The sequence below is a fragment of the Primulina eburnea genome, chromosome 14 (genome assembly GCF_022965805.1).
Source record: "Primulina eburnea isolate SZY01 chromosome 14, ASM2296580v1, whole genome shotgun sequence".
Classification (NCBI taxonomy): domain Eukaryota; kingdom Viridiplantae; phylum Streptophyta; class Magnoliopsida; order Lamiales; family Gesneriaceae; genus Primulina; species Primulina eburnea.
This window is the reverse complement of record NC_133114.1, coordinates 413,075-440,643: the sequence shown is the minus strand read 5'-3', so window position 1 is coordinate 440,643 and position 27,569 is coordinate 413,075. Positions and strand designations below refer to the sequence as shown.

Below are 27,569 nucleotides of genomic sequence, written 5' to 3'. Positions count from 1 at the left end.
AATATTTTATTATTAAAAATTTGACTATTTATCTAAAGGTAATTTCTTGTCATTGTACAGTAATGTATGATTTTTATTTTTTTTAAAAAATGAAATTATGTAACATAAGATATTTAAATTTAGAATTTTTTGCTAGTTGTATTAAATATGCAAAGCGATTTTGTTTTTGTTTTTTGGAGGAGAATGTGTAAAAGGAGTTTTAAAACCACTAAGTCGAAGTGATAAAATAAATAATGTTTATTAAATAAATAATATTTACGTGTATCGCACATGCTTTTTGCTAGTAAATAAAAAATATTAGCTATTTTTCACCAAATGTCTTATTTTATATAAAACCAAAAGGAATGGACCACAGGACACCTCGTTCCACGTAGGTGTGTGTGTTGGTTAAACTGGGAAAAAAACAAACTCCAATCAATTTTGATCTTGAAGGAGAAGATGAGATGGATTTATGGAATGGTAATTCAGCATTCAAGAGTTTTACAAATGCAGCTGCATGCCGAACTACGACGTTGACGACCGTCGCATTGTACATGCTTGGATTCTTCTTCATTGTGTTCTTGTGCAATTTTCTCCACATTTTGTTGCGAAATCTGTCTCAGCCTCGCATCGTCTCTGAATACATTGTATGTTTCTCTTTTTTAATGCATGATAACTTTATGTGATATTGGATTCATCTCAGATTTTATTCTTAATTTTCAATTCGCATATTAATCCAGTGAATTGTTTTTGAAATATTATTGTTGTATGGCATACTTAATGATCCATAAAACTGCCATTGATTGTTGTGAAATATTGCAGGTAGGGCTATTTTTAAGTAATCTGCCTATAATTCGAAAACATACAATCGGCGAAGAGACGGAGAAAACCTTTCAATACATAGTAGAAGGGGGGATGATTCTTCATATGTTCGTAGTTGGCCTAGAAATTGATCCTAACATATTTCTACATCTACCATCAAAAGAAGCTAAAGTTGCCTGCACTGGAGTTCTTACCACTTTTGTTATGGCTTCTTTAGTCACCCCATTTCTTGGCATCCCCGAAATCCCAAATGTCACATTCAACCTTTGTCTCTCTATTATTATGTCCGACACTGCATACCCATTATTAACTAGAATAATTACTGACCTAAAGATAGGAAAATCAGATATTGGGAGATTTGTAGTTTCAGCTAGCGTGCATAATGCCTTGGTTTCTACAATTCTAGTTAGCTTTGGCTTTATAATATTTGATCCTAACAAGGGTTTCGCTTATCGGAGGGTAAAGGATGTTTTTGTGATGGCTGCAGTGCTAGTGATTGAGATAGTTCTGGCCGCGAAATTGACACCATTGATTATGAATTGGGTGAACCGTGAAAATCCAGATGGAAAACCAATGAAGGGCTCACATTTAGTCTTGGCTGTGGCATATGTCGTCATGGTTTGTTGTTTTTCACCTATACTGGCAGATTATAATAGTGTGTTGAGTGCGTTTTTGGCTGGTGTATTCATGCCTAGAGAAGGGAGGATAGCAAAAATGATGATTAGTAAAGTGAACTATTTCTTTAGTGCCATCTTCAATCCACTTTTCTTCTTTTGGGTCGGCATGGAAGCGCAGTTGTCTCAGTTTGGGGCAGCGCATATAGGAACATGGGCAAAGTTATTCTTCCTCTTCTTGATTGCTACTGCTGGAAAAGTTATTGGTTCGTGGGTTTCAGGGGTTATGTTGGGATTTCGCTGGCAAGATTCAATTGCCATTGGCTTGCTATTAACGATCAAGGGCCATTCCATGTGTATTTGGCTATAATGACATCGAGTGTAAGTCCTTTTCAATTGGATGCTTCCTTTTTTTGCTCTGTAAACATGTAGATAAAAGGTAATCTGACTTTGAAATAAATATTTCTTTCTTCCCAATCAAACGCAGATGAAACTCACAAGTATCTCGACAAGTATTGCTATGGTATTTGTGACCTTTCTCACCATAATCTACACCCCGTTAGTAGTGGCAAACATCATTGTAACGTGCAAGAAAACGTTCTCCAACTCAAAGAATGGCACTTCAATGGATTAATCCATCGAACGAGCTTCGTGTTCTTCTTTGCGTACACGGACCACAAAATGTTTCTTCAGCCATAAATTTAATGGGAATCACCAGAGGGGCTGCTGATCCAGGGATTATGGTTTATGTGACAGACATGATAGAGTTGACAGACAGAATAGCAGCCACAATAACACACCATAGTGAAGGGGGGGATTCTGTGACTGTCACTGATCCAACCGTTGTGGAAATGAGAGAACAGATAACAAATGGACTAAAAGCTAATTTGAATGATCATGGAGATGGAATCAGCACAAAACGAATCTTTGCACTTTCTACTCTGAGTAGCATGCATCAAGATGTGTGCATTCTGGCCGAGGATCTTATGGTTTCACTCATAATACTTCCCTTTCACAAGCAACAAGAAGCCAGTGGTAGGCTAAATTTGGGTCATTCGGGTTTTCGACATGTCAATCGCAAGGTATGTATAATGTATGAGTATTCAATTCCGTGGCAAAGCTAACAAACAGCATGCAACCAGTCGCACCATCCATCAAGCCAATCGTGTCTCATTGCCTATGTGACTAAATGATTAAAGTACAACACTTGTTGTAGTGTAAAAAGATTAGAATTTTTGAAAGGCCAAACTTTTTGGCGTCCTAATGGCTTAAACTTTCCACAGATCCTTCGTCACGCTCCTTGCTCAATTGGAATTTTAGTGGACCGGGGACTTGGATCCACCATAATATCAAGAACTTCCATATGTCTCCATGCAGCCGTAATATTCATTGGTGGCAAGGATGACAGGGAAGCACTAGTCTATGCGGGTCGAGTAGCACGACACCCTGGGGTGAAACTTACAGTTATAAGGTTCCTCTTAGAAGCCACAGGAGATAGCGTGTCGTCGAGAATCACAATTGCAAAATCCAACACTACAGAGCATCAAGAAGAAATGAAAGTTGATGATGAATGCTTTGCTGATTTCTATGATAGATATGTGGCTGGAGGGAATGTTGCATATATGGAAAAGTACCTTGTCAACTCAGGGCAGACATTTTCTACATTGAGGTCACTTGAAGGGCAATATGGTCTTTTCATCGTGGGACGAGGCGGGAGAGTGAATTCGATTTTGACAGTGGGAATGAATGACTGGGAAGAGTGCCCGGAGCTCGGTCCCATCGGGGATATTCTATCGGCCTCGGATTTTTCGGTAAGTGCTTCAGTGATGATCATACAACAACATAGTCTTAAAGGAGAATTAGATGGCCTCCAAGATGAATTCTCAATCATGTGAATCCATATCAGCTCTACTGTACACAAGGTTTTCAATATTGTAACATATGATCATATAGGAAACGCTCTTTTCAATACAAATATGTTTTCTTTGGAATTTTTCTAGAGTTCATGTGATTTTGATGTACAGAAAATACTGCTCTCAAATTACAAAAAATACTTCATCTCCATTTGATAAAAAAAATATTAAAAAACACCCTATTTTAGTGAACATTTATTTATATTTAATAATACATTTAAATTTTAAAATAGAAAATTATTATAAAAAATTCATTTTTAAAGTTGTTTCCCTCTGCTTGTTAGATTAGAGTGCTGCTAAGCTCTTATATCAGTGTGGTCAATCTTAGTTTTGGCTTTCTTTTATCCAAACTTCGGCGAGTAAAAAGTAATAGTTTGTTTGTTTCCTTAATTTATATTTACATTTCTACCACAACTATCACATAAACTAATTTGTTTATTTTATTGTTTTTAGAAAAATAACATTTATTTTCTTTATTTAATCTTGAAAATGATTATGATTTTTTTTATATAAAATTATTACATTACACATAAGAAAATCATTAATAATAATTAATTTTTAATAAATAAAATTTATTTGTTTAGAAATTGATATTTGTGTAATTATATTTATTCGTAGTTTAGCTCAAAATTTATTCGTAGTTTAGCTCAAAATTTATATTTGTGTAATTATAAATAGTATTTTTAAATATTTTTATTCCCATGAAGATAACATATATTGGATTAGTTCAAGCTCAATGTTACGTAAAAAATTATAGAAATCTTCAAAATTAAATCCTCAAGAGTTCATCAAATTCTATAGAAATCTGTCACAAAACTCTACCATTCTAAAAAGATCGTTAAATCTCTTTAACGAATAGACTTCACCATCTCTCATTCATAACAAATGTATAAAAGAAACACATTTTCAATGTTCGAATAAAAGAGCAATACACACCTCAGCTTTGTGGGATGCAGCTTAAAATTAATTAAATTATTGAATTATGGTATAATGAAATTTAATATAAATAGCTTAATTTAATAAAATCTTATTTAACAGAAGATTGGACTCACCGAACATGCATACCTATCTGCATTTACAAAATTCATTCTAATATAAATAGCTTAATTTAATAAAATCTTATTTAACAGAAGATTGAACTCACTGAACATGCATACCTATCTGCATTTACAAAATTCATTCTACAATCGTAAACCAAATTTGAAGGAGTTTATTCAACAAGTGACGATAAATATTTTCATTTCCAAAATTTCATAATCGGGTTTTGGTTTACATATATAGAAGTCACTGCAGTAGCACGGAAGTCTCTCCAGATAACATATGGACTAATCTCATTCCACATGTGAAATCCCACCACCTGTGTCTGCTTTCGTTCTGCAGAAACATCCAACAAAAGATAGTTGTGTTACGAGTTCAAAATGGAGCAAAACCAAGAAAAGGCTATGGGAGGTAGTCCTCTCTCTTCAGCGCTAATTTCAACGCCTAAATCCATCTTAAAAAATTTAAAAAAAAATCACAATGAAATTCCATGAAAACGCACTTGTGATCCGAAGGATTTGGCGTGAGTTCGTAGACAATTGTTGCGACCACATCTCTCCTCAGCTGCACAAAAATGGGATTCAAATCATGTAAGAGAAATGGATGTGATATGGACATGTTTTTGCACGCAAAAGTACCTGAGTTGCTTCTCCTTTCAACCCAATGTAACGTATTTGAGTAGTATGGCCACCAAAATTATCTGAGAAATGTAAAGTGATGTTTCCCACGCTTTGAAATCTTGAATATCTGATTTGATGCATCAATACAATAGCGACAAGTCAAACTGATGACAAATAATCCTAATGTTTGCAAGAAATGCGGAAATGTTAACTAATAAGTAAAAACAGATTAACGAATTAGCGCCCCCCCACCCCCCGAGAAGCTTAGTAAACTTTACCTTGTCTGATACTCCAAAATTCCTTGCAAGTTTTCTGCCAAGTCCCACTCCTAAGGTGAGCAATTAAGTTACTTCAGTAAACTACTATGAGCACAGTCCATCCAAAAGTGTGAAACGAAAGCACACCTGCACAGGTTGCATGTTTTGTGCATCTGAAAAATCGATGCCATCCCGATTGATAAATCTGCATTTAAAAGAACATTATGGTGTTAAAAAACTGGGGTTGGGGACATCAATAATGTTTTAAGTCTTAAAAGATAACTAGGGAAGCTATGACCCCAAGACTTTCTACAAACTTAGCTCATAATATCAAAAACCCGTCAGCTTAGCCACCAAATCAGTAATTAATACAAAGCAGATGTTGCTTGCACAAACAGCAAACTCACGCTCTCATTTTTGAAGGGCTAGTCCCATCAGCACCACCAACAACGGAGATGCTCTTGATCTTAACATCTGATGTAAATCTACACAGAAGATTTAGCAAAGACAAAGACAAGCAAAAATTTCAGCAAAACTAACTTAGCAAGTGCTACAAGTTGCAAAAGTAAATATAGATCATGCCAACAAGGAAAAGGATGATGAACAGATCAAAATAGAAGATAAGGGCGCTATCCATACTACTTTTTTTTTAAAAAAAAACATCATGTCCTTCTGTCTTATTGGCTCCATGGTTTAGTTTGTTAGTTAAAAATAGAAGGAAATATTATCATTGTCTTAGTTAGGATAACAGACATCAACACTTACGGAATAAATACAATCAACTCTGGATCGCCGTTGTTGCTTTCCAGGTGACCCTGTTATCGTTTAAATCAGAGTAAAATCACTGAAGCTTTTATGAGAGTGATAAAATGCACAAGGATGACAAGTAATTTTGAAAGTATGAGCCTTCATGGTGCAATTTTTTCACATCTGATCATTATACCAAATGTGTATCGCGTATATTCGAACACTGCTCTTGTATGTCATGCAACAAAAGGGGATGGATCCATATTGAATAATACCTGGTAAATCATAATCAATAACAACAAACTAACACTCTGTTATATGGGAAGATGTCCAAGTTTATGCAGTTTTCTAGATCAAAAAAATTATCTTCGATACTACTGACATATATCAAGGAAGGAAATACAGAGATCATTGCAATTTGACCTAGCCACATACTGAATACCTCTGAAGAATTAAGGCGCTGCTCCCAAGCTCTGAATACAGACTTGACACTTCCAGAAACAGCTTCATTCAATGCAGATACCTTGGGGGCAGTAAAACTTTTCATTCATTACACGCTTAAAGGGTGAAATCTGATTATTATTTGATATTTTGATGCAAACGGGATCAAAACATCAATCTAAGAGTTCATGATCAAAGATATAAGAAAAGGATATAAATGTCATATTGAAGACTAAGACAAGAAAAAGGTGCATGCTCGTTGATTTACATATGCCACAGCTTATTCAGAAAAATCCTACATAAGAACACCATAAAAGTCCTTGAAATATCATCTATTTTTGTGGACAAACACATCACGCGTATTCACCTAGAACGGCTATTACGAGAGGTATAAAAGTTCAATTGCATAACAAGTGAAATCCAGAAACAAAAAGCACATATTTTACACAGAAACCACAAGTGTCCTGGCATTCTCATTTCTCAGTATTGGAACTAGGACAAGGCCAGATGATAGTACACTGCACACAAGTCGTTGTACACATTTGGCACGAACTTTAAGCTACTGCATTCCTAATTCGATTTGAACGCTGTAAATGACACGCTAGATATGATTGAAACACACAAAAATATGAACTTTTAGACGCAGTAGAGTGTGACAACGAACAATAAAATCTCAAAACAAAAGAAATCAATAAAAGGGAACAAACAATAAAATATAAGCATGATCAAACACCTAAATACAGATCGAGGAAGAAGAATCGAACCTTAGATAGATCCACATGTTTGTAAAGAGACCAATCAGAGGAGCAATCGTGCTCCTCGCAGCTGTGATCGTGCAAGCATGCCATTTTTCGAGTGTGATTGAATGTGTGAAATTGTGTTGGGGCGAGAGATTTATGCTACGTTGTTGTTCAAATATCATTCCCCAAACACCTGTTAACTCAAACCTTAGTAGACTGAAATAACTAGAGTAAAGTTAACCAGGGTTGTACTGAACCCACATCCCACCGTTGAAACAGAAACAATCGACACCGTCCATTACGATGACTATAAAAATGTTGTTTCTGCATTCTTCACAAGAGAAGGAAGAGTACTTCTCCTCTCCCAAAATCTGATGTTATGGATTTCATTTTCATAGTTTAAAGGATTCTGAATCGGAGTTCGGATTCATTGTTTTTCTCGAGGAACAGATTTTCTGAAATTGCTGCATCCGTGTGTTTGAATCGGTAGAATTTGCTACGAATTCACACATCTTAGAATTTGGCACCAATGAATATATTCATTTCAAACAAGAGTTGAGAGGAAAAAAAAAAAAAAAAAAAGAGAGCTGAAATTGCATTGTAATTGACCAAATATTTGGTTTCTGTAACTGCAGATTCAGAGCAATCGATTTCCAAGAGCCAATCTTTACCGATTAGTCGGGTAGAAAATTGCGGTGTTCAGGTAATGATATGGTGATGATTTTGCTTTCTCCAAATTTCATCTACCAGAATTTCCTCGTGTTGGATTTCCGCGCAAAATGACTCATCCTCCTCTCTATATACACCTACCCAGAATTTCTCAACGGATCTCTGTGCCAAGAAACTCAAGGACCACAATCTGATTTGCCAACCACCCTTTGAGATTAGGCTCAAAGATTTTTGTTTAATTTTCCTCAAAATTTGTTCCTCCAATCCCTGCACAGATGCTAAATTCAGCGCACGAAATTACTTAAGCTAGATCAAAGAGCGTTTCATATTAATCTGTTCTCAAACTCTTGGTGGAATATGTAAAGCTCTATTTCCCTTCTGTCAATGTCATAAGGCGAATGTGATCGGATGCTTGGACAGGTGGACGAAAAGGGCAGCGATGGACGGTAATACGGCGTCGTCTGACTTCGTGCTGCAGTGGGGCAACGGGAAACGCCTTCGCTGCATGAAGTTTCAAAGCAACAGTAAAGAATCTTCTGGTTCGGACGTCCAACCCATGACCCGGAAAGATCGCCGGGTTATCAGGTCGGATCTGAAGCATCACAATAGCAAGGATCCGAACATTCTTCATGCTGCTGCCGGAAAGAGTCATGGCACCAACGGATATATTAATCTCCGTCAGCGGCCGGCTTCGCCTTCTCATCGGTAAATTACTCCTTCAGGCTTCACACGGATATTATAATTATGAGTAAATTATATAAAAAAAACTAAAATATTTTTATAAAAGTTAATTGATATAACAAATATAAAAACTTCTCATGTTAATATATTAGTGATGAGATCCGGGTAAAATGGATGAGCAGGGTCGGGTGTTCCACCGGGTCAAATCAAGAATTTATAGTGTTGTTTAGGAAAATGAGCAAGGTAGATGGCTTCGATCGTGACCTGCAAACAATGAAAGGAACTCGTGAATGGGCGCCGGAAGGGTGTCCGGCGTGACCACTCCGATGCTTAAGTCAGCAGGGTTGTCGAGAGGGAAACTTAAAGCAATATGTATGGATGCTCGAGAGTGAAGAAATTTCAGACCTGTAAGATGTCAACGATACCTGCTATTTGAAGAGGAGCTAGGGTTATTTTGATGCGCGTGCTCACCTACTACTTGTACCCTCGGACGTTGACGGCCTGTCGGGTCTCTTTCTACCCGATAGCTTCGTGGGTACTCCAAGAATAAGGGACGTTGACTGCATGTCCAGTCCCTTTCTTCTCCATATTTTCGGGGATACGTTCAGGCGAAAGACGTTGACTTCCCGCCCAGTCGTTTTCTTCCCTACAATCTATAAGATCCTCTAAGTAAGTTACTCGAGTATTGAGCCCTCGGCTTTAGCATGAAAGCCCGGTCCCTTGTTGCCCGGGAGGTAAGTAAATACCCGGTCATGCATGAAGCGCCCAGTCGCGTGGGTAACAATCGCCCTCCCATTTTCTATATGGGCTACTCCATGAAACTTCCCGGGTCCTCCATGACCCGGGCCCTTATAGGGGTATCACCACCCATCCCTAAAATAGTCGGGCTAGAGTCTCACTCGCCAGTGATGAGATCCAGGTAAAATGGATGAGCAGGGTCGGGTGCTCCACCGGGTCAAATCAAGAATTTATAGTGTTGTTTAGGAAAATGAGCAAGGTAGATGGCTTCGATCGTGACCTGCAAACAATGAAAGGAACTCGTGAATGGGCGCTGGAAGAGTGTCCGGCGTGACCACTCCGATGCTTAAGTCAGCAGGGTTGTCGAGAGGGAAACTTAAAGCAATATGTATGGATGCTCGAGAGTGAAGAAATTTCAGACCTATAAGATGTCAACGATACCTGCTATTTGAAGAGGAGCTAGGGTTATTTTGATGCGCGTGCTCACCTACTACTTGTACCCTCGGACGTTGATGGCCTGTCGGGTCCCTTTCTACCCGATAGCTTCGTGGGTACTCCAAGAATAAGGGACGTTGACTGCATGTCCAGTCCCTTTCTTCTCCATATTTTCGGGGATACGTTCAGGCGAAAGACGTTGACTTCCCGCCCAGTCGTTTTCTTCCCTACAATCTATAAGATCCTCTAAGTAAGTTACTCGAGTATTGAGCCCTCGGCTTTAGCATGAAAGCCCGGTCCCTTGTTGCCCGGGAGGTAAGTAAATACCCGGTCATGCATGAAGCGCCCAGTCGCGTGGGTAACAATCGCCCTCCCATTTTCTATATGGGCTACTCCATGAAACTTCCCGGGTCCTCCATGACCCGGGCCCTTATAGGGGTATCACCACCCATCCCTAAAATAGTCGGGCTAGAGTCTCACTCGCCAGTGATGAGATCCGGGTAAAATGGATGAGCAGGGTCGGGTGCTCCACCGGGTCAAATCAAGAATTTATAGTGTTGTTTAGGAAAATGAGCAAGGTAGATGGCTTCGATCGTGACCTGCAAACAATGAAAGGAACTCGTGAATGGGCGCCGGAATAGTGTCCGGCGTGACCACTCCGATGCTTAAGTCAGCAGGGTTGTCGAGAGGGAAACTTAAAGCAATATGTATGGATGCTCGAGAGTGAAGAAATTTCAGACCTGTAAGATGTCAACGATACCTGCTATTTGAAGAGGAGCTAGGGTTATTTTGATGCGCGTGCTCACCTACTACTTGTACCCTCGGACGTCGACGGCCTGTCGGGTCCCTTTCTACCCGATAGCTTCGTGGGTACTCCAAGAATAAGGGAAGTTGACTGCATGTCCAGTCCCTTTCTTCTCCATATTTTCGGGGATACGGTCAGGCGAAAGACGTTGACATTCCCGCCCAGTCGTTTTCTTCCCTACAATCTATAAGATCCTCTAAGTAAGTTACTCGAGTATTGAGCCCTCGGCTTTAGCATGAAAGCCCGGTCCCTTGTTGCCCGGGAGGTAAGTAAATACCCGGTCATGCATGAAGCGCCCAGTCGCGTGGGTAACAATCGCCCTCCCATTTTCTATATGGGCTACTCCATGAAACTTCCCGGGTCCTCCATGACCCGGGCCCTTATAGGGGTATCACCACCCATCCCTAAAATAGTCGGGCTAGAGTCTCACTCGCTGTCCCGATTGGTGTGAAATAATTCACGGTGTATAATAGCATCGGGGGCCTTTAAACATCCCGTAGAAGAGGTGTCACGCCTGGATGATTTGTCTCCTGGACCCGAATGAATTGTTATCCAACCTCCCTGGGTATTGCATTCGTTATAATGAGATGCACCCACAATTAATTCCTACTAGGAAACGCTCCACATCTTGAGAGATGGATAAGTCTGACACCTCGACAGCTGTGCACGTCTTTTCACCTCCCGGCACAATTTCCAAAACTTATCTCAACCGTTCAGGCATCTTGAAGATCAACGGTCATTATTAATTTGTTCTTATTATAAATAGGGCCTTACCGATCCGCCATCATACCAGCAAGGTGTTGTTAGGAAGATACAATGGCAGGTGCTAGCAATCCCAGCGTCCCTGATCTGGCGGAAGAGTTCATGAATGCATCTTCAGAGAGGCATAAGACGGAAATAGAGGAGGAGGTCTTTCACAAAATTCTTGCCTTCTGGGAGGCACTGCAGGAGTTACAGCTTCTCTACTACTGCGGTGAGGCTAATACTCCTCGGCTTCTGGCGAAATTGGAGAAGTATCGGGAGTATCTAAATATTTCCGAGTTGGGGGATCCTTTTGAAGAGGACCGCATGTACGAACTGATGCTTCGAAAAGAGAGGAACACTCTCAACGATATCACTGACACCAAGGGCTATGAAGGAAGGGCTACACGAGAAGTGAGACGTTGGATGTTCCTGTGGAAAGCCTTCGTAGAGGAGGCATATTTCGATGTAATTCGAAGTAATTTCGTTAAATAAAATTATTATCCGAGTTTACTGTCTTTTACCATTTTATCTGATGCATATCCCACGGACTGCATAACTCGACTGACAAGATTAACTACTAATAAGTAACGAACGGAGACGTGAGGATTTCGTACTTAAAACAAAAAGGGCGCCCGAGCTCCGCATTTCTCGGGTTTACAACAATATGCTGGGACCTCGAATCTCCCGGTCTTAAGATAAAATGTCGAGGCCTTAAACCTCCCGGACTCCAGAGAAAATGCCGGGGCCTTAAACCTCTCGGACTCAATACAAATATTACCCCGCTTACCCGGATATCCCGAATGTTACGATAACAGGTGTAAGCCTTAACTCCTTCCTGGAGACGCTTCGTACTTCGGGAAAGAAATAAGTCTAACACCTCGATAATCACGTGTGTCCTTTCCTCTTCTGCCGATTAATACTTTAGTACCTCGATATTCGTAACAGTCCCTTCGCCTACCTCGATAATAAATGCTACGTGCCTATAAATACAGGAAGGCAATGGGAGGTAAGAGATAATACCTTCGGCATGGCAAGTTCGAGCGAATCTACGGTCTGCAGTGGCATCTACGTTCCAGCGCCCAATACCCTACCTCCTCATCTGGAGGATCTGAAGAGGACCATTGAGGAGTTGGTCCTGTCGAAGGTGATGTCCACTTGGCATAAGATTCAAGATCTTAATGCCACGCTCCGAGAGGGTTTGGCCTTCACTCGGGCACAAAGAGCGGTGGCGAGGAGGTACAAACGGGAGCTCGAAGTCAACCATGTTGCCGAGCTCGCTACTGATGAAGTCCTGCTTCATGCGATGCTGCTGAAGGAAGGGCGTCAACTGGGAAAGATTTCCTCCTCTGAGTCCTTTAACATCGCCCAGTCTCCTGAACTAACCCACTGGATCCATGAGTGGCAACATGTCGTAGGTGTACTAATAATTGGTGCTAGGCATGAGCGATTCCTTTATGAATAAAATCTGCTTACTTGTTTCATTTTCTTCTTTGCACGTTAATTAATGATAAACCGGGTATAATTCGTAAATGCGCGATTGAATCACCCAGAACAAAAATCTCACCTACTTTAAACAAAGCACTAGAGCTTTGTTTGGAAGAAAATGTCGGGGCCTCGAATTTCCCGGACTGAAAATAACGTGCCGGGGTCTTAAACCTCCCGAACTTAGAATAATATGCCGGGGCCTCAAACCTCCCGGACTTAGAATAATATGCCGGGGCCTCAAACCTCCCGGACTATTCACGTGGTATCCGGATGATATACAACTCATCATTAAAACTCTCACCGAATGAGAACGTTCCGTATTCCCAGATGTATCAGTCGGGCGCCTTGGTAACCGTCAATGCCCCTTCACCTTCTTAGTACGATTTTTAAGGGATATCCTGACCGCCCACGTGTTTAGATTCGACGGCTTCAATCAGCTCCTGCTTTGAAACGATAAAGGAAACGCTTCGATTGGCTGGGACTCTTTGGCTTCCCTATACTGAGAGACGCTCGTCTATAAATAGAACGGTAGCAAACCACAAGGTGATCATTAATCCGGTATGTCTAGTTCAAGCGGATCTACTGCTTGCAGCAGTACCCACGTCTTGGTGACGAATGCCATGCGTCCTCGTCTAGAGGAGTTGAAGAGAAGGCTCGAACATCGCGTATGGGTGAAGGTTATGGCTGTGCGGGACAAAGTTTACGATCTGGACTTTACTTACCGTAACGGTCTCGTCCCTACTCGGGCACAAAGAGCCAGAGCGAGGACGTATATTCGAGAGTTTGCAGTGGTCCGAGTTACAGACTTGGTCACTAATCATGTTCTGTTACATATGATGCTTCGGGAGGAATGGCATCAGCTAGAAAAAATAAGGACTTACGAGTCTTTTGTTAATCTTCGTATCCACGAGTTAACCAACTGGATAACTGAGTGGCAAGACGAAGTATCTGCAAGAATTAACATTGTAACAACTCGCTGATGTTCTATGTAGTGAATATTCTTATTGAAGTACATTGTCTTTTTACTATCTACAAACAGACTTCCTCGTCGATTCATGTAGTGAACTAAAACAACAACTGTACGATAATCCCTAAAAATTAGGCTCTTTATATCCGCACATTCTTTAGAACATACCCTTTCAGAACATACCTCCGAGGTCCGATACCTTCAGAACTCAGATCATAAAAATGCCGGGGCCTTAAACCTCCCGGACTTAAAACAATATGCCGGGGCCTCAAACCTCCCGAGCTTAACACAATATGCCGGGGCCTCAAACCTCCCGGGCTTAACACAATATGCCGGGGCCTCAAACCTCCCGGGCTTAACACAATATACCGGGGCCTCAAACCTCCCGGGCTTAAAGTGAGATAACACTTCATACCCGCAGGTGCTTGACGCAGTGTTAAAATGATATGGGCCCTACTGAACATCCGCCACAGTCGGTTCGCATTCCGAGTAGATAAGCCATCATGACGCCTCGATCTGCGTGACTGTCCCTTCATTCTGCCCACTGTGATCTCTGGGACGCATCGAGACTGCACACGTGTTTTCAGTCGACGGTCCGGATCGTCCTTCTTCCCTTATATATAGCAACCCTAGGGCTTTCCGAAAATCACTTTCAAATCACCATTCTCGGCGAAGCCCTTGCAAATTCTTTTCTCGCAGTTCCGGCATTCAAAGTTTCCTCGCTCCGACGATCTTCCACCGCATTTGTAAGTTTTTTCTTTTCCTTATGTCTAATTCTACTTCTTCTACTTCCGGGGCCAATGCTCGAGGTTCGTCAGGGTATGAATCCGCCGCCCTTCGTTCTGATTCGTCTCCTTCTCCTACTTCTCGTCGCCCTTCTACCCAGACTGTTCGAAAACCTATAATCTTAAAACCCCAATCTTCCTCGAGATCTTCAAAACCTTCTTCTTCGGGCATATCCCGGATCCCCAAAAAGGATAAGGGTAAGGGTAAAGCCCGGGCTTCCGACCACCCTGTAAACGAGGCCCCCGAGATTCCATGGTTCTCTTCTCTGAAAAGCTCCCTGCGACCCGGAGCAGAAAAAGAACTTCGAACCCTAGGGGTCATTCCCTCTTCTTATCCTATTCTTATACCCGGACCTTCCGACCGGGCGGATCAACCCCCCTCGGGTTATATTACCTTTTTTAGGGACCAACTCCGTGACGGTCTTCGATTTCCCATTGCTCCGTTCTACATCGAGGTTGCCAAATTCTTTGGTGTACCTATCAATCAATTTCATCCCAACTCTTTCCGGATCATGGCTTCGGTTTTTGTTCTCTTCCGTACGCATGATCTGGTAATAAATTCCAAAGTTCTGCATTATTTCTTTATTTGTAGATTAGGAGATAATGCCTTTTCCCTTTCTGCTCGGCTTAATGCCCGCTTTCTTGATGACATCCCTTCCTCTCAAAAGGGGTGGAAAGGAAGATATTTTTTCATTCGTCTCCCGGGTTCTCTTGATTGTTCAACCGAGTTCCTCCCTTCTCTTCCTCAGCAGCCAGAACTTCCTCAGGCGTACAAATCTGAAGAATTTTACATCCGAAGCCTCGCCCTGGTAGAGGGTAAAAAGTTTTCTTCCTCCGTCCTTATTGCCCAAGAACAACTGGTTGCTTATCATTTAAGTGTCCGGGTTGAGGACCCGATTGACCAAGTGATTGATGAAGTTGCTGGCTCGGGCCATCAACCCGGTAACTTCCCTTTACATGTTGTACGATTGCTCCCTGGCTTTGTATTTGCATTTGGATTTTACCCTTTCCTGCTCTTTATGCAGATTTAATGGAAGAGGCTTTTGCCAAAAGATGGGCAGCCGAGAAGGCGGCCAAGGAGAAGAAAAGGGCAGCCCGAAAGGCTGCTGCTGAAAAGAGAGCGGAGGATGTGGCTGCCCGGGCGAAGGAGACGGCCCGGGTGCAATTTGAACTTAAGAGAGCGGCGCCTGAATCCAGGGAAGATGATGAGGACCTCCTCCCCCTTAGCCAAAGGCCAAGAAGAGTTACGACCATCCAGGTGGTGACTCTCAGCGAGGATGATCAAGCGGGAGGCCAGGCTTCCTTTCAAGCGATTCAGTCAGACACGCCTCCCCTTATGCGCGATGACCAGGCACCCTTCCAAGAACCTTCACAGGAATCTCTCCAAGGGCCTCTCCCAGTTTCCTTCCAGGGGCCTCTCCCAGAATTTTTCCAGGGGCCCTTCCTCCCTTCGCAGCCCAGCGGGTCTGTCTTCTCCACCGAGGGAGCCTCCCGGGTTGGGGCAGACTTCCTCAAGCGAATGCTCCTTCCTACTGACCAGGCCTTCCTGAAGAGCATGCCGCCAACCCCTCGATGCCTGGATGGCTTGAACAAACTTCTGGCTGTAAGCTTCTTTCTTCCCCTATCTTCTCTCCCCTTTTTTTTTTTTTTTTATATGACCTCGCCAACCCTGCCTTCTCTCTGAAAAATAGGGTGCACATATGTTAATGTCAGCCTATGAAGAGGTGTCCTCCTTAGCCAACCACCAGGCTCCCCAACTCCGGGTCTTCCAAGAGACGAACGAGCTTATTCAAGCGGAGCTTGCTCAATTGAAGGGATTCCATTCAGAGACAGTGGCAACCCTTCAAGGCTCTGTGGAGTCTGCTCAGGCGGAGCTGGCCAAAGCCCGGGAGGAATTAAATGAAAGTCACATCAGGGAGGAAACTCTTCAAAGGCATCAATCGATTCTTGATCGCAAGAACGCCTCCCTGATAGATGCCATAGAAGAACAAATGTCCCGGGCTGAAAGAGCCGAGAAGGCTCTAGCCGAGTCTGAGCGCCAAAAAGAGCAACTGCGGACTTCCTTCCTGGAATCCTCAGAATTCAAGGCGGCCGTTGAGGATCGAGCTTATCCTTTCTTCAAGACTGGCTTCAAAAGATGCCTTCAACAATTCCAGGAAGCCGAGCTTATCCCCAAGGATAGAGCCAACTTTCCAGACTTCGGGCTAGCCATTGCATCTCTTGCAGGTGCCGGGGTGGGAGGCAACGAGGGTACATCCGAAGAGGAGGACGGAGAGGAACCTGTAGAGGAGAAGAAACAGGAGGAGTCCGTAGAGGGGGAGGAAGAAGAAAAACCTGGAGAGGGAGAAGCAGAGCAAATAGAGAAGCCGACAGAGGAGGCGAAAGAGCCAGAAAACAGCCCTGCTGATATAGAATAGGCTTGTCATCTTTTCATTTTTAAGTTCGCTCCCTGCCTTCGGGCTTTGTAGTAATGCAATATTTTCTTTCCTTTTATCCTTCTTCGCAATATTTACAAAAATTCAGTACTCGTTCCTTATATGATCAGGATATTCTCGTTCTAACAAATCTAACAATTTTCCAAGTGTTGAGAACTAACTAAGATACCAAATCATGTGAACGGGTATTAGCCTTCCGCACTTTAAATGGATATCTGTGATGTGAATGCCTGGAACGAACGGACACCTAACAGGATGTAGTGCTCTGGGTTTATGAGGAGCTAAGGTGCGGAACCTTAGGCCGGGGAACAGGTCCCGGGGCTTTGGAATGGTCGAGGTACGGAGCCCCGAGCCAGGGAGTAGAACCCTGGGCTTATGTAGAACTAAGGTACGGAGCCTTAGGCCGGGGAACAGGTCCCGGGACTTTGGAATGGTCGAGGTACGGAGCCCCGAGCCAGGGAGTAGAACCCTGGGCTTATGTAGAACTAAGGTACGGAACCTTAGGCCGGGGAACAGGTCCCGGGACTTTGGAATGGTCGAGGTACGGAGCCCCGAGCCAGGGAGTAGAACCCTGGGCTTATGTAGAACTAAGGTACGGAACCTTAGGCCGGGGAACAGGTCCCGGGACTTTGGAATGGTCGAGGTACGGAGCCCCGAGCCAGGGAGTAGAACCCTGGGCTTATGTAGAACTAAGGTACGGAACCTTAGGCCGGGGAACAGGTCCCGGGACTTTGGAATGGTCGAGGTACGGAGCCCCGAGCCAGGGAGTAGAACCCTGGGCTTATGTAGAACTAAGGTACGGAACCTTAGGCCGGGGAACAGGTCCCGGGACTTTGGAATGGTCGAGGTACGGAGCCCCGAGCCAGGGAGTAGAACCCTGGGCTTATGTAGAACTAAGGTACGGAACCTTAGGCCGGGGAACAGGTCCCGGGGCTTTGGAATGGTCGAGGTACGGAGCCCCGAGCCAGGGAGTAGAACCCTGGGCTTATGTCTCCTCAGTTTTACACAATATCACTTATAGTAGGTAAAAGAATGAGGAAAACGATCCTTTATTATTTCTTCAAAGTGAAAATTACAGCTGTACATTGGCTAAGCGTAATATTTCTTCAAATGAAGTACATTCCAAGGTCTCTTAAGAAGTTTACCCTGAGCATCTTCTAGGTAAAAGGATCCTGAACTGACTCTCTTAATGATTTTGTAAGGCCCCTCCCATCGAGCTTCGAGCTTGCCCACGTCCCCAGCTGGATTAACCTTCTTCATCACCAAGTCCCCTATCTGTAAGTCTCGAACTCGGACCTTTTTGTTGTAGGATTTCATGACCCGGTTTCGATATGCCTCCATCCGGATCATGGCTTGGTCCCTCTTTTCTTCTAATAGATCCAGTTCCAATGCACGGCTACCCTCGTTGTTGCTCGGGTAAGATTCTACCCGGGCAGATGTTTGACCGATCTCAACAAGAAGGATGGCCTCAGATCCATACACCAAGCTGAATGGAGTTTCTTGGGTAGGTGCCCGAGGAGTAGTAGTCCTGTATGCCCATAGTACACTGGGTAATTCTTCTACCCAGTCCTTCCCTTTGCCTTGCAGTCTGGTCTTTAAAGCCTGCACAATGATTCTGTTTACAACTTCTGTCTGCCCATTGGCCTGAGGGTACGCAACAGAAGTGAAGGACTGGGTGATCTTCATTTCCTGGCACCAAGACGTTATTTCTTTTCCTTGAAACTGTCTCCCATTATCCGAGATCAATCGCCGGGGTATGCCGAAGCGACATACTATATTCTTCCATAAGAATTTCAAAACCTCTTGCTCGGTGATTTTAGCCAAGGGCTCGGCTTCCACCCATTTGGAGAAGTAATCCACAGCCACCAACAGGAATTTTTTCTGGGCCCGAGCAACTGGCAATGGGCCGACTATATCCATACCCCACTGATCAAAAGGACAAGATGCCCAAATAGGCTTCATAGGAGTGGCTGGGCTGTGCTGAAAGTTGGAATGATGTTGACAGCTTTCACAAGTCCGGACCACTCGAGCTGAATCATGGTGAAGAGTCGGCCACCAGAACCCGGCTAGCATCGCTTTCCGAGCTAAAGATGTTCCCCCCAAATGCTCACCACAGCATCCTTCATGAATCTCTTGAAGAACATAAATCTCGTCCTTCCCGCTCAAACACTTCAACAATGGTCCTTGGAATGATCTCCTGTATAAGATATTATTTAAGAGAACAAACCTGGGGGCTTGTCTTTTTATTTTCTGTGCTCGAGCTCTCTCCTCGGGCAATTCATTGTCCCGAATGAATTTGATCAGAGGGGTCATCCAAGAATCCTCGGGTATTGTCAACATTTCTTCTTCTTCAATAGTTAAAACTGCTTGGGAAACAAATAAAACCTCCCGGGTGCTGTCTTCCGACAAAGAAGCAGCCATTTTTGCTAGGGCATCAGCCTCTCCATTTTCTTCTCGGGGTATCTGTTCGATGCTCCAATCCACAAACACGACTGCCTGGGCTTTGATGAGATGCAAATATTTGAGCATTTTGTCGTCCTTGACCTCATACGTGCCCTTGATCTGCTGAGTAATCAACTGTGAATCGGAATACAATATAATCCTAGCCGCTCCAATTTCTCGGGCAGCCCGGATGTCGGCTAGAACAGCCTCATATTCTGCTTCATTATTTGTTACCCTGGAACCAATTTTGACTGCCAATTTAATCTTCTCTCCCGATGGGGAGATTATCACGACTCCTACTCCACATCCAACCAGGCAAGAAGCCCCGTCTACAAACACCCTCCATCTCTCTTCCTCAGCAGGTTGAATCATCTCAGATAGGAAATCGGATAAAGCCTGCGCTTTTATGGCCAACCGGGGCTTATACTCAATATCGTATTCCCCCAATTCCACATTCCATTTGATCATCCGCCCGGATACTTCAGAATGTGTCATAATTCTTCCAAGCGGGCTGTTAGTAAGAACGATAATAGGATGCGATAGAAAATAAGGCCGCAATTTCCGGGCAGTCACCACTAAAGCCAAGGCCATCTTCTCCACTTCACTATACCGCAGCTCGGGACCTCTTAGGGCGTGACTGACATAATAGACAGGCTTTTGATCCGAGCCTTCTTCCTTTATTAGGACAGAGCTGACATCATATTCAGTAGTGGATAAATAGACAAACAATTTATCCCCGGGCTCAGGCTTTATCAGAACTGGAAGCTCAGCTAGATGCTTTTTAAGATCTTGGAAAGCCTGCTCGCACTTGTCATCCCATCCGAATTTTTGGGCTTTTCTGAGAACCTGAAAGAAAGGATAACTTCTGTGGGCTGACCGAGATATAAACCGAGATAGGGAGGCAATCTTCCCGGTCAGCTTCTGCACTTCTTTGACAGATCGGGGAGAAGGCATACATAAGACGGACTTCACTTTTTCTTGGTTGACCTCGATCCCCCGCTCTGTCACTATAAAGCCCAAGAACTTACCACTCTTGACTCCGAAAATACATTTAGCGGGATTGAGCTTGATCCCATAAGATGTCAGAGTGGTAAAGGTTTCTTCCAAATCAGCGATAAAATCCATCACCTCTTTGGACTTTCCCAGAATATCATCCACATAAACCTCCAGATTCCTTCCCAGCTGCTTCTCAAAGACTTTATCCATTAAACGCTGATATGTGGCCCCTGCATTTTTCAACCCGATAGGCATCACCACATAACAAAATGTACCTCCCGAGGTGATGAAACTGGCCTTGTCTTGATCATTTTTTGCTAAGGGAATTTGATGATATCCCTGATAGGCATCCATGAAACTGAGCAGCTCGAAGCCTGAGGTGGAATCCACCAACTGGTCAATCCGGGGCAATGGGTAATGATCCTTGGGACAAGCTTTATTGAGGTCCCGAAAATCAACACACATCCTCCATTTCCCGGCAGCTTTGGACACCAGCACCACATTCGAGAGCCATGTAGGAAATTGTACCTCCCGGATGTGGCCGGCTTGCAGCAACTCTTTCACCTGTTCATCAATAACTTTGTCTTTCTCGGGACCAAAGTGTCTCTTCTTCTGTTTGATCGGGTGAGCTCCCGGGAGAATGTTTAATTGATGCTCAGATATCAGGGGTGAAATCCCTGTTAGTTCCTGCTGGGACCAGGCAAACACATGAATATTAGTCTTTAAACAGTTAAGTAAACTGACCCGGGTGGATATATCGAGGTCTCGGGCCACCCGGATCTGTCGGCCTGGTCCTATCTCCACAGCTTCCTGCTCTTCCTCTGCCACAAAGTGGACTTCTCCTTTCTCCACTCCACCCTTCCAAACTTCCTCCACCCTGGGTTTCTTCCCCTCCTTTTTCGATTTGCCCTGATCTGCCCGGATACCTTCCACATAACATTTTCGGGAAGAGGGTTGATCTTCACGAACTTCTCCCACCTGGCTCCCCACTGGAAATTTGATCTTTTGATGATAAGTAGATGCTACTGCCCTCAACTCATTCATGGCCGGCCTCCCCAGAATGATATTGTAAGATGATGGGGAGTCCACCACTGTGAAGGTGGTCATGACCGTTTTCTTGATGTCCCGGGAGCCTAGAGTGAGTGGCAGAACAATTTCTCCCTCCGGATAAACTGCATGTCCAGCAAAACCAAAAAGAGCAGTCTCCACAGCTTCCAACTTAAACCCTTGCAAATCCATCTGCACTAAGGCATCTTTGAAAATCACATTGACTGAACTGCCGGAATCCACGAAGACTCTCAGAATGTCGTAATTGGCCACCCGGGCTTGGATAACCAAAGCGTCGTTGTGGGGCATGTTTATTCCCTTCAGGTCCTCCGGGCCAAAGCTGATCACGGCCTCGTTCCTCCTAGATCCTTCCACCTCCAGACACTCCCGCCTACTTCTTGATTTCCTGGCCCGATTTGAATCTCCATCGGTGGATCCTCCCGATATCATCTTAATCACTCCAGCAACAGGGGACGAAGGGCTCCTCTTCTCAGGTTCCGGCTCCCTCCTCCTACCCATATGGTTTCCCGGGTTGTTTCTTGAGTCTACTCGAGCATGAGATACTGGCGGCCGGGGGGTCCAAGGTGGACCTCTCGACCTTTTGGTGTACTGGTCATGCCCCTGGTTGGTGGGTGGGACATAACTTCTTTTCAAAGCCTTACAATTCTCGGTGCTATGCTGACACACACCATGCCTGGTGCAAAATCCACTTTTCCCGGGTTGGGACAGCTGATGATTGGGAACCGGATCCCTACTGCATTCCTGCACTTCTCTTTCACGGATAATTTTCAAAGGTACATGCGGGGAAAAGTGCCCTGGATTACCCCGCCGTGGTCCCCTCTCCTCGGGCTTAGGTGCCCGGTCCCCTCTTTCCTTCCTGATGGCTTCCCTCTTTTGTTTCTGGGCTTCTTCCATATTGATATACTTCTCTGCCCGAGACAGCAAATCCTCAAAATCTTCAGGCACTTTTTTCGTTAATGACTTGAAGAACTCACTCTCTTTTAGGCCTTGAGTGAAGGCAGTAGTTTTTGTCTCTGCAGCACAGGTTGTTAAACCTCTTGATATACATCCTCAAACTTTCCTCCGGTCCCTGTCTCACTTCGAACAAACTGAAAGCAGTTTTCTTATACTTCTTACTGCTGCTGAAATGGTGTAAGAAGGCTTTCCGAAAATCCTCAAATGATTTAATACTCAATGGAGCCAATCCATCAAACCATCTCTGAGCTGAGTCCACCAGCGTGGTTAAAAACACTTTACACTTGATCCTATCAGTGTAACAGTGCAGCATAGCCATATTCTCGAACCTGGCCAGGTGTTCTTCCAGGTCCTCGTTTCCATCATACGCCCTTACTTTAGCAGATTTAAAGTTTCCAGGAAGAGGTTCCCGGATGATAGCCTCAGCAAACGGGCGTCCTTTGACAGACGTCCGAGAAGAACCACGATTTTCCAGCTGTCCTTCCAGGACTTTCATTTTCTGTTTTAACTCCAGCATTTCCTCGACCATCGTTGGTGACTTAGAACCAGCAGAGGATTCCTCCACTTCTCCCCTCTTCTCCTCCTCCCTCAATTCTTGCTGCTGCTCCTGCTCTTTTTCTGGTTCTTTCTCGAGTGGTATATCATGGTGGGAAGCTTCCCGCCTGGCCATAGCTCTCTCTATGGCTTCGTTAATGCGTCTATCAAACTCCGCTGGAGTCATAGTGATAAGATCGGGAGGAGCGTCCTCATGTCTTGAATGATTCGCGTCAACTCCCTGGACCCAGGAAGTGTTCTGGTTAGTTTTCCTCGTGTGAGCCATATCAACGCCTTAGTCTCAATTTCCCACAGACGGCGCCAATGATGAGATCCGGGTAAAATGGATGAGCAGGGTCGGGTGCTCCACCGGGTCAAATCAAGAATTTATAGTGTTGTTTAGGAAAATGAGCAAGGTAGATGGCTTCGATCGTGACCTGCAAACAATGAAAGGAACTCGTGAATGGGCGCCGGAAGGGTGTCCGGCGTGATCACTCCGATGCTTAAGTCAGCAGGGTTGTCGAGAGGGAAACTTAAAGCAATATGTATGGATGCTCGAGAGTGAAGAAATTTCAGACCTGTAAGATGTCAACGATACCTGCTATTTGAAGAGGAGCTAGGGTTATTTTGATGCGCGTGCTCACCTACTACTTGTACCCTCGGACGTTGACGGCCTGTCGGGTCCCTTTCTACCCGATAGCTTCGTGGGTACTCCAAGAATAAGGGACGTTGACTGCATGTCCAGTCCCTTTCTTCTCCATATTTTCGAGGATACGTTCAGGCGAAAGACGTTGACTTCCCGCCCAGTCGTTTTCTTCCCTACAATCTATAAGATCCTCTAAGTAAGTTACTCGAGTATTGAGCCCTCGGCTTTAGCATGAAAGCCCGGTCCCTTGTTGCCCGGGAGGTAAGTAAATACCCGGTCATGCATGAAGCGCCCAGTCGCGTGGGTAACAATCGCCCTCCTATTTTCTATATGAGCTACTCCATGAAACTTCCCGGGTCCTCCATGACCCGGGCCCTGGGTATCAATTAGTATACGTATATTAGTTGTGAAAGTGTTCATTTCAATTTCTCTCTCAATTTAGCCACTTTTATTTATATCGTTGGTCCTTGCACGCATCAAGTGCATAATATAAAAAACTTTTAATGTTAAATAAAATATTATTATTTTAATTAGAACTTTTCTAGATTAGATGTGATATTATGATTAAATTAAGAGTTTGTATAAAGGAAAAAGAATATTTTTAAAAAGTAAATGATATGTGATAATTATATATTACAAATAATTAGGTACTCCATTAGAGTTTAGATTTTTGTCGAGATACGAGGTTAGATATATAAATTTCGTTTGGTGTTACCAAAAATTTGATTAGTAAAGGATCTCTAGTTTTCTTACATTTAGTATTTATTTGTTGAGTAGGTCTCATGTGAGACCGTCTCACGGATCTCAATCTGTGAGACGGGTCAACCCTACACATATTCACGATAAAAAGTAATACTCTTAGCATAAAAAATAATACTTTTTCATGGATTATTCAAATAAAGATCCGTCTCACAAAATATGACCCGTGAGACCGTCTCACACAAGTTTTTGCCTTATTTGTTTTATTAGTTTTAACTGTTGGGATTTGCCTTTCTATTTTTAAATTTTGAGGGATGAAAAGTGGTCTCTTTCGGTATTCATCGATGGCAAAAACTTGTGTGAGACGGTCTCACGGGTCGTATTTGTGAGACGGATCTTTTATTTGGGTCACCCATGAAAAAGTATTAATTTTTATGCTAAGATTATTACTTTTTAAAGTGAATATGAGTAGGGTTGACCCGTCTCACGGATTATGATCCGTGAGACGGTCTCACATGAGACTAACTCTTCATCGATACTGTTGTTTACAGATTTAAATTAAAAGTTATTTCTTTTTTTTTTAAAAAAAACTGTTGAAGTCGTTTTTTTTGGGATTTTTTACACTTTTTATCATTCCAACCATATGTGATCAGGCTTTCCATCCAACGACCCAGATACTATTCCAATCTCTTTTCAAATCAGAACCACACCCTCCTTTTAACAATTTCCTTCTTTTCTACGCCAAATCGTGTGATCTATAACCACCCCACTATGGTATTTCTGTAAATCCTGTGGCGGCCCTTGATTTTGTAGTAAGTTTTCGCCGTAAAGTAAAATTTTCTGGGTGGTTAGTCTTATCTGTAGCTTTATTTTTTACGCGTATACCAACTTGGCAGAACTTAGCTCTCCCACAACTGAGCAGTATAGGCTAATTAATAGTTATTAATTTATTTTCTGCGTTTCCTTGTTTGCTTGTTTGTTTTGCATTTGAATCTTTGCTCCATTCTTCTTTCTTTTAACGCCATCCAATGTTAAAGGAACTCAGAGGGTTCAATTAGTATGAGGGGTCATAGCAATGGAGTGAAGAAGACATTTGTTTCCCCAGATAGAGGTGAGAAGAAAGGTGGTACGGCCAACAAGAATAACAACATTAATAGTAATCATCAAAATGACAACCACCACCACCAAGGTAGTGGAACTGGTGGTTCTGGTTCATCAGAGACAGCCCAAGAAGGGAAAAAAGGGGATGCTTTGGCTGGAAGCCAAGGGGGCAACGCATTGTGGGCACCTAAGTTTCTGATAGCCTTGACAAATAAAGAAAAAGAAGAGGATTTCATGGCAATTAAAGGGTCCAAACTCCCTCAAAGGCCCAAGAAACGTGCCAAGTTTATTCAGCGAAGTGTAAACGTGAGTTCCCCATTTTGCCTCACTCGATTAATATCTGTTGAAAGTCCATATTGTGTGTGTAATATTGATGCTTCATCATTACATAAATTTATCTACTTGGTTTCCCATTCATTGGATGAAGGTGGAGTTGTGGTGTGTATGAGCTCAGGCATATACTCCCTTTTTCCCAGATGAAAACAAATATCAGTTGGTTTGAATGAGTAAAATTAGCTGAAATGTTCTCTAATGTACAGGGAAGGATTCTGGTTGAATCCTGTATGCAGAAATCAGGATATAGTTTCTCGATTTCTGTATTTTGTATGTTCACCTTTGTGCAATGATCTCAGTTATGCGAAATAAACTTTTCCTCGCTCAGACCCTCCCAGCGACTGAAGTTGTGGAGAATTTAAACTAGCGTTCTTAGTGACTAAGAAGTAAAAGTCTTCTTTTGCACAAAAAAAAATTTAATGCTTTAAACGATTGGATCAGTAATCAAGCTACTTGCTTTTGCATTAGATTCAAGCTATGGTACATACTTATTTTTGTTAGGCAGAGAAGCTATCCGAGGGTTGTGACATTAATAATGCTCGCTTTGGGAGAGTTGGCAGCTAGAAATCATGTAGGATAGAAGGGGGATGTTGGCATCCACTTGACCCGTCTTTTATTCGTTCTTTGCTGCTATTGTCTATGTTGTATCAAGAGAATTACTCTGCAGTAATATTCATCGTTTGATTTATAAAAACCTGATATAAAATATTTGCGAAACCCATATAATTAATGGTCTATATTACCTGGGCATTCCTGATGCAGCATAGACTATGGAAAGTGGTACGTGAGAATCACATTGAAACACAGATTGTGGGAAGAATATATAGGTGCAGGCTATGGGAAATGTGATAGTGTGAGAAGTTTACTTGTTTGTGCTGTTATATTGAGGGAATGGCATGACTGATATGGATCTACATGAAATATAAGCATGTTTATTTTGGTTTTCGTTTACTTGTTGTGGAGGGAATATGACAGCCCACGTATTGGTTCTGGTGGGACTTTCTTATCATGTTGGTTGATTCTTCTTTATTTGTTTGTCTGTCATGACATTGCCCCCACTTTGTCTCAGCGCATAAGCAAACCAACAAAGTATTAAAAAGACAGCGGGTCCATTTTATGCTTTAATGCAATTATTTTTATTATTATCATCATTTTTATTGAATCCACGATAATATGTTATGATTCCCTTCTCCCACCACCGCAGCAGTTGTGATGTTAATGAGAATTTGTAAATCTTGGAAGGTTATTATGCAATCTTGATTAATTCGATTTTTGTGTTTCGATTCTCATTTCATTTTTTTTTTTGGTTTTGCCATCGTAGTTGGTTTGCCCAGGTTCCTGGCTATGCGATCTAACCCTTGAACGATATAAAGTTCAAGAGAAGAAAGTGTCCAAGAAGGTACACCGTCTCTCTTAATATAAGTCAATAATAATATTACACCTTATTTTTTCACATCACGTATCTTTAATTTTCAGAGGCCAAGAGGTTTGAAGGCTATGGGGGGACACATGGATTCGGACTCGGAATGAATGAAGAGGGGTCCATTTGGTTTTTATAGAATGTGGGATGGTTGTATTAAAAACCATTTGAATGAATGAATAGTTAATTCTTTCACGGCTGCCTTGCCTGTCTGATAAAACCATATGCAGCTTTTTTAGACCACCGTCCTAGGCTAGTCACTATTACAATAATAAAGTAACAGCTTAATAATTAGTAAAAGTATCCGCATAAACATTAAACAAAATGAAATGAATCCATCGAATCACACTTCCACTATACATATGATGACTGACAATGAACGCCCTTCCAATTTCCGTGCCGGACCGCATACCCAAATGGAATTTGTAAGCTTTGGCATAGTTAGGATGCACTCCTTATTT

The 27,569-nt window shown here is 42.9% G+C and overlaps 4 protein-coding genes and 1 long non-coding RNA gene across 10 annotated transcripts; 4 read left to right on the top strand and 1 right to left on the bottom strand.

Annotated features, from left to right (window-relative positions):
- Positions 1–392: 392 nt before the first annotated feature.
- Positions 393–3,464, top strand: LOC140813366 (cation/H(+) antiporter 28-like). Its single transcript, XM_073171890.1, is given in 6 exon segments — positions 393–626; positions 802–1,762; positions 1,765–1,796; positions 1,903–1,998; positions 2,000–2,497; positions 2,699–3,464. Coding segments are annotated over 6 exon segments (2,382 nt in total). The 5' UTR covers positions 393–443; the 3' UTR covers positions 3,311–3,464.
- Positions 3,465–4,462: 998 nt separating this feature from the next.
- On the bottom strand, positions 4,463–26,916 carry LOC140811829 (uncharacterized). 6 transcript variants are annotated; one of them, XM_073169919.1, is made up of 11 exons: positions 26,432–26,916; positions 26,177–26,349; positions 6,433–6,513; positions 6,187–6,265; positions 6,009–6,058; positions 5,651–5,728; positions 5,391–5,448; positions 5,265–5,314; positions 5,005–5,113; positions 4,869–4,930; positions 4,463–4,702 (listed from the first exon to the last, which is right to left on the bottom strand). In XM_073169919.1, the coding sequence occupies exons 3-11, from the start codon at positions 6,498–6,500 to the stop codon at positions 4,660–4,662; spliced, it is 597 nt and encodes a 198-aa protein (XP_073026020.1). In that variant the 5' UTR covers positions 6,501–6,513; positions 26,177–26,349; positions 26,432–26,916; the 3' UTR covers positions 4,463–4,659. The 6 variants fall into 6 exon arrangements, with proteins under 6 accessions (XP_073026020.1, XP_073026017.1, XP_073026019.1 ...); XM_073169916.1 differs by lacking the exons at positions 6,187–6,265; positions 26,177–26,349; positions 26,432–26,916 and adding exons at positions 6,266–6,301; positions 7,196–7,653; XM_073169918.1 differs by lacking the exons at positions 26,177–26,349; positions 26,432–26,916 and adding an exon at positions 7,196–7,653.
- Positions 7,781–27,348, top strand: LOC140811831 (uncharacterized). The gene is made up of 5 exons (XM_073169923.1): positions 7,781–7,874; positions 8,235–8,545; positions 25,292–25,661; positions 27,010–27,087; positions 27,165–27,348. Exons 2-5 carry the CDS (start codon positions 8,280–8,282, stop codon positions 27,216–27,218), a joined length of 768 nt encoding a protein of 255 aa, XP_073026024.1. The 5' UTR covers positions 7,781–7,874; positions 8,235–8,279; the 3' UTR covers positions 27,219–27,348.
- Positions 13,933–17,136, top strand: LOC140812761 (uncharacterized). The gene is made up of 2 exons (XM_073171122.1): positions 13,933–16,083; positions 16,172–17,136. The coding sequence occupies exons 1-2, from the start codon at positions 15,511–15,513 to the stop codon at positions 16,895–16,897; spliced, it is 1,299 nt and encodes a 432-aa protein (XP_073027223.1). The 5' UTR covers positions 13,933–15,510; the 3' UTR covers positions 16,898–17,136.
- Positions 25,668–26,103, top strand: LOC140811832 (uncharacterized). The gene is made up of 2 exons (XR_012113546.1): positions 25,668–25,851; positions 25,900–26,103. It is a non-coding gene; the product is annotated as an uncharacterized lncRNA (long non-coding RNA).
- Positions 27,349–27,569: the final 221 nt, after the last annotated feature.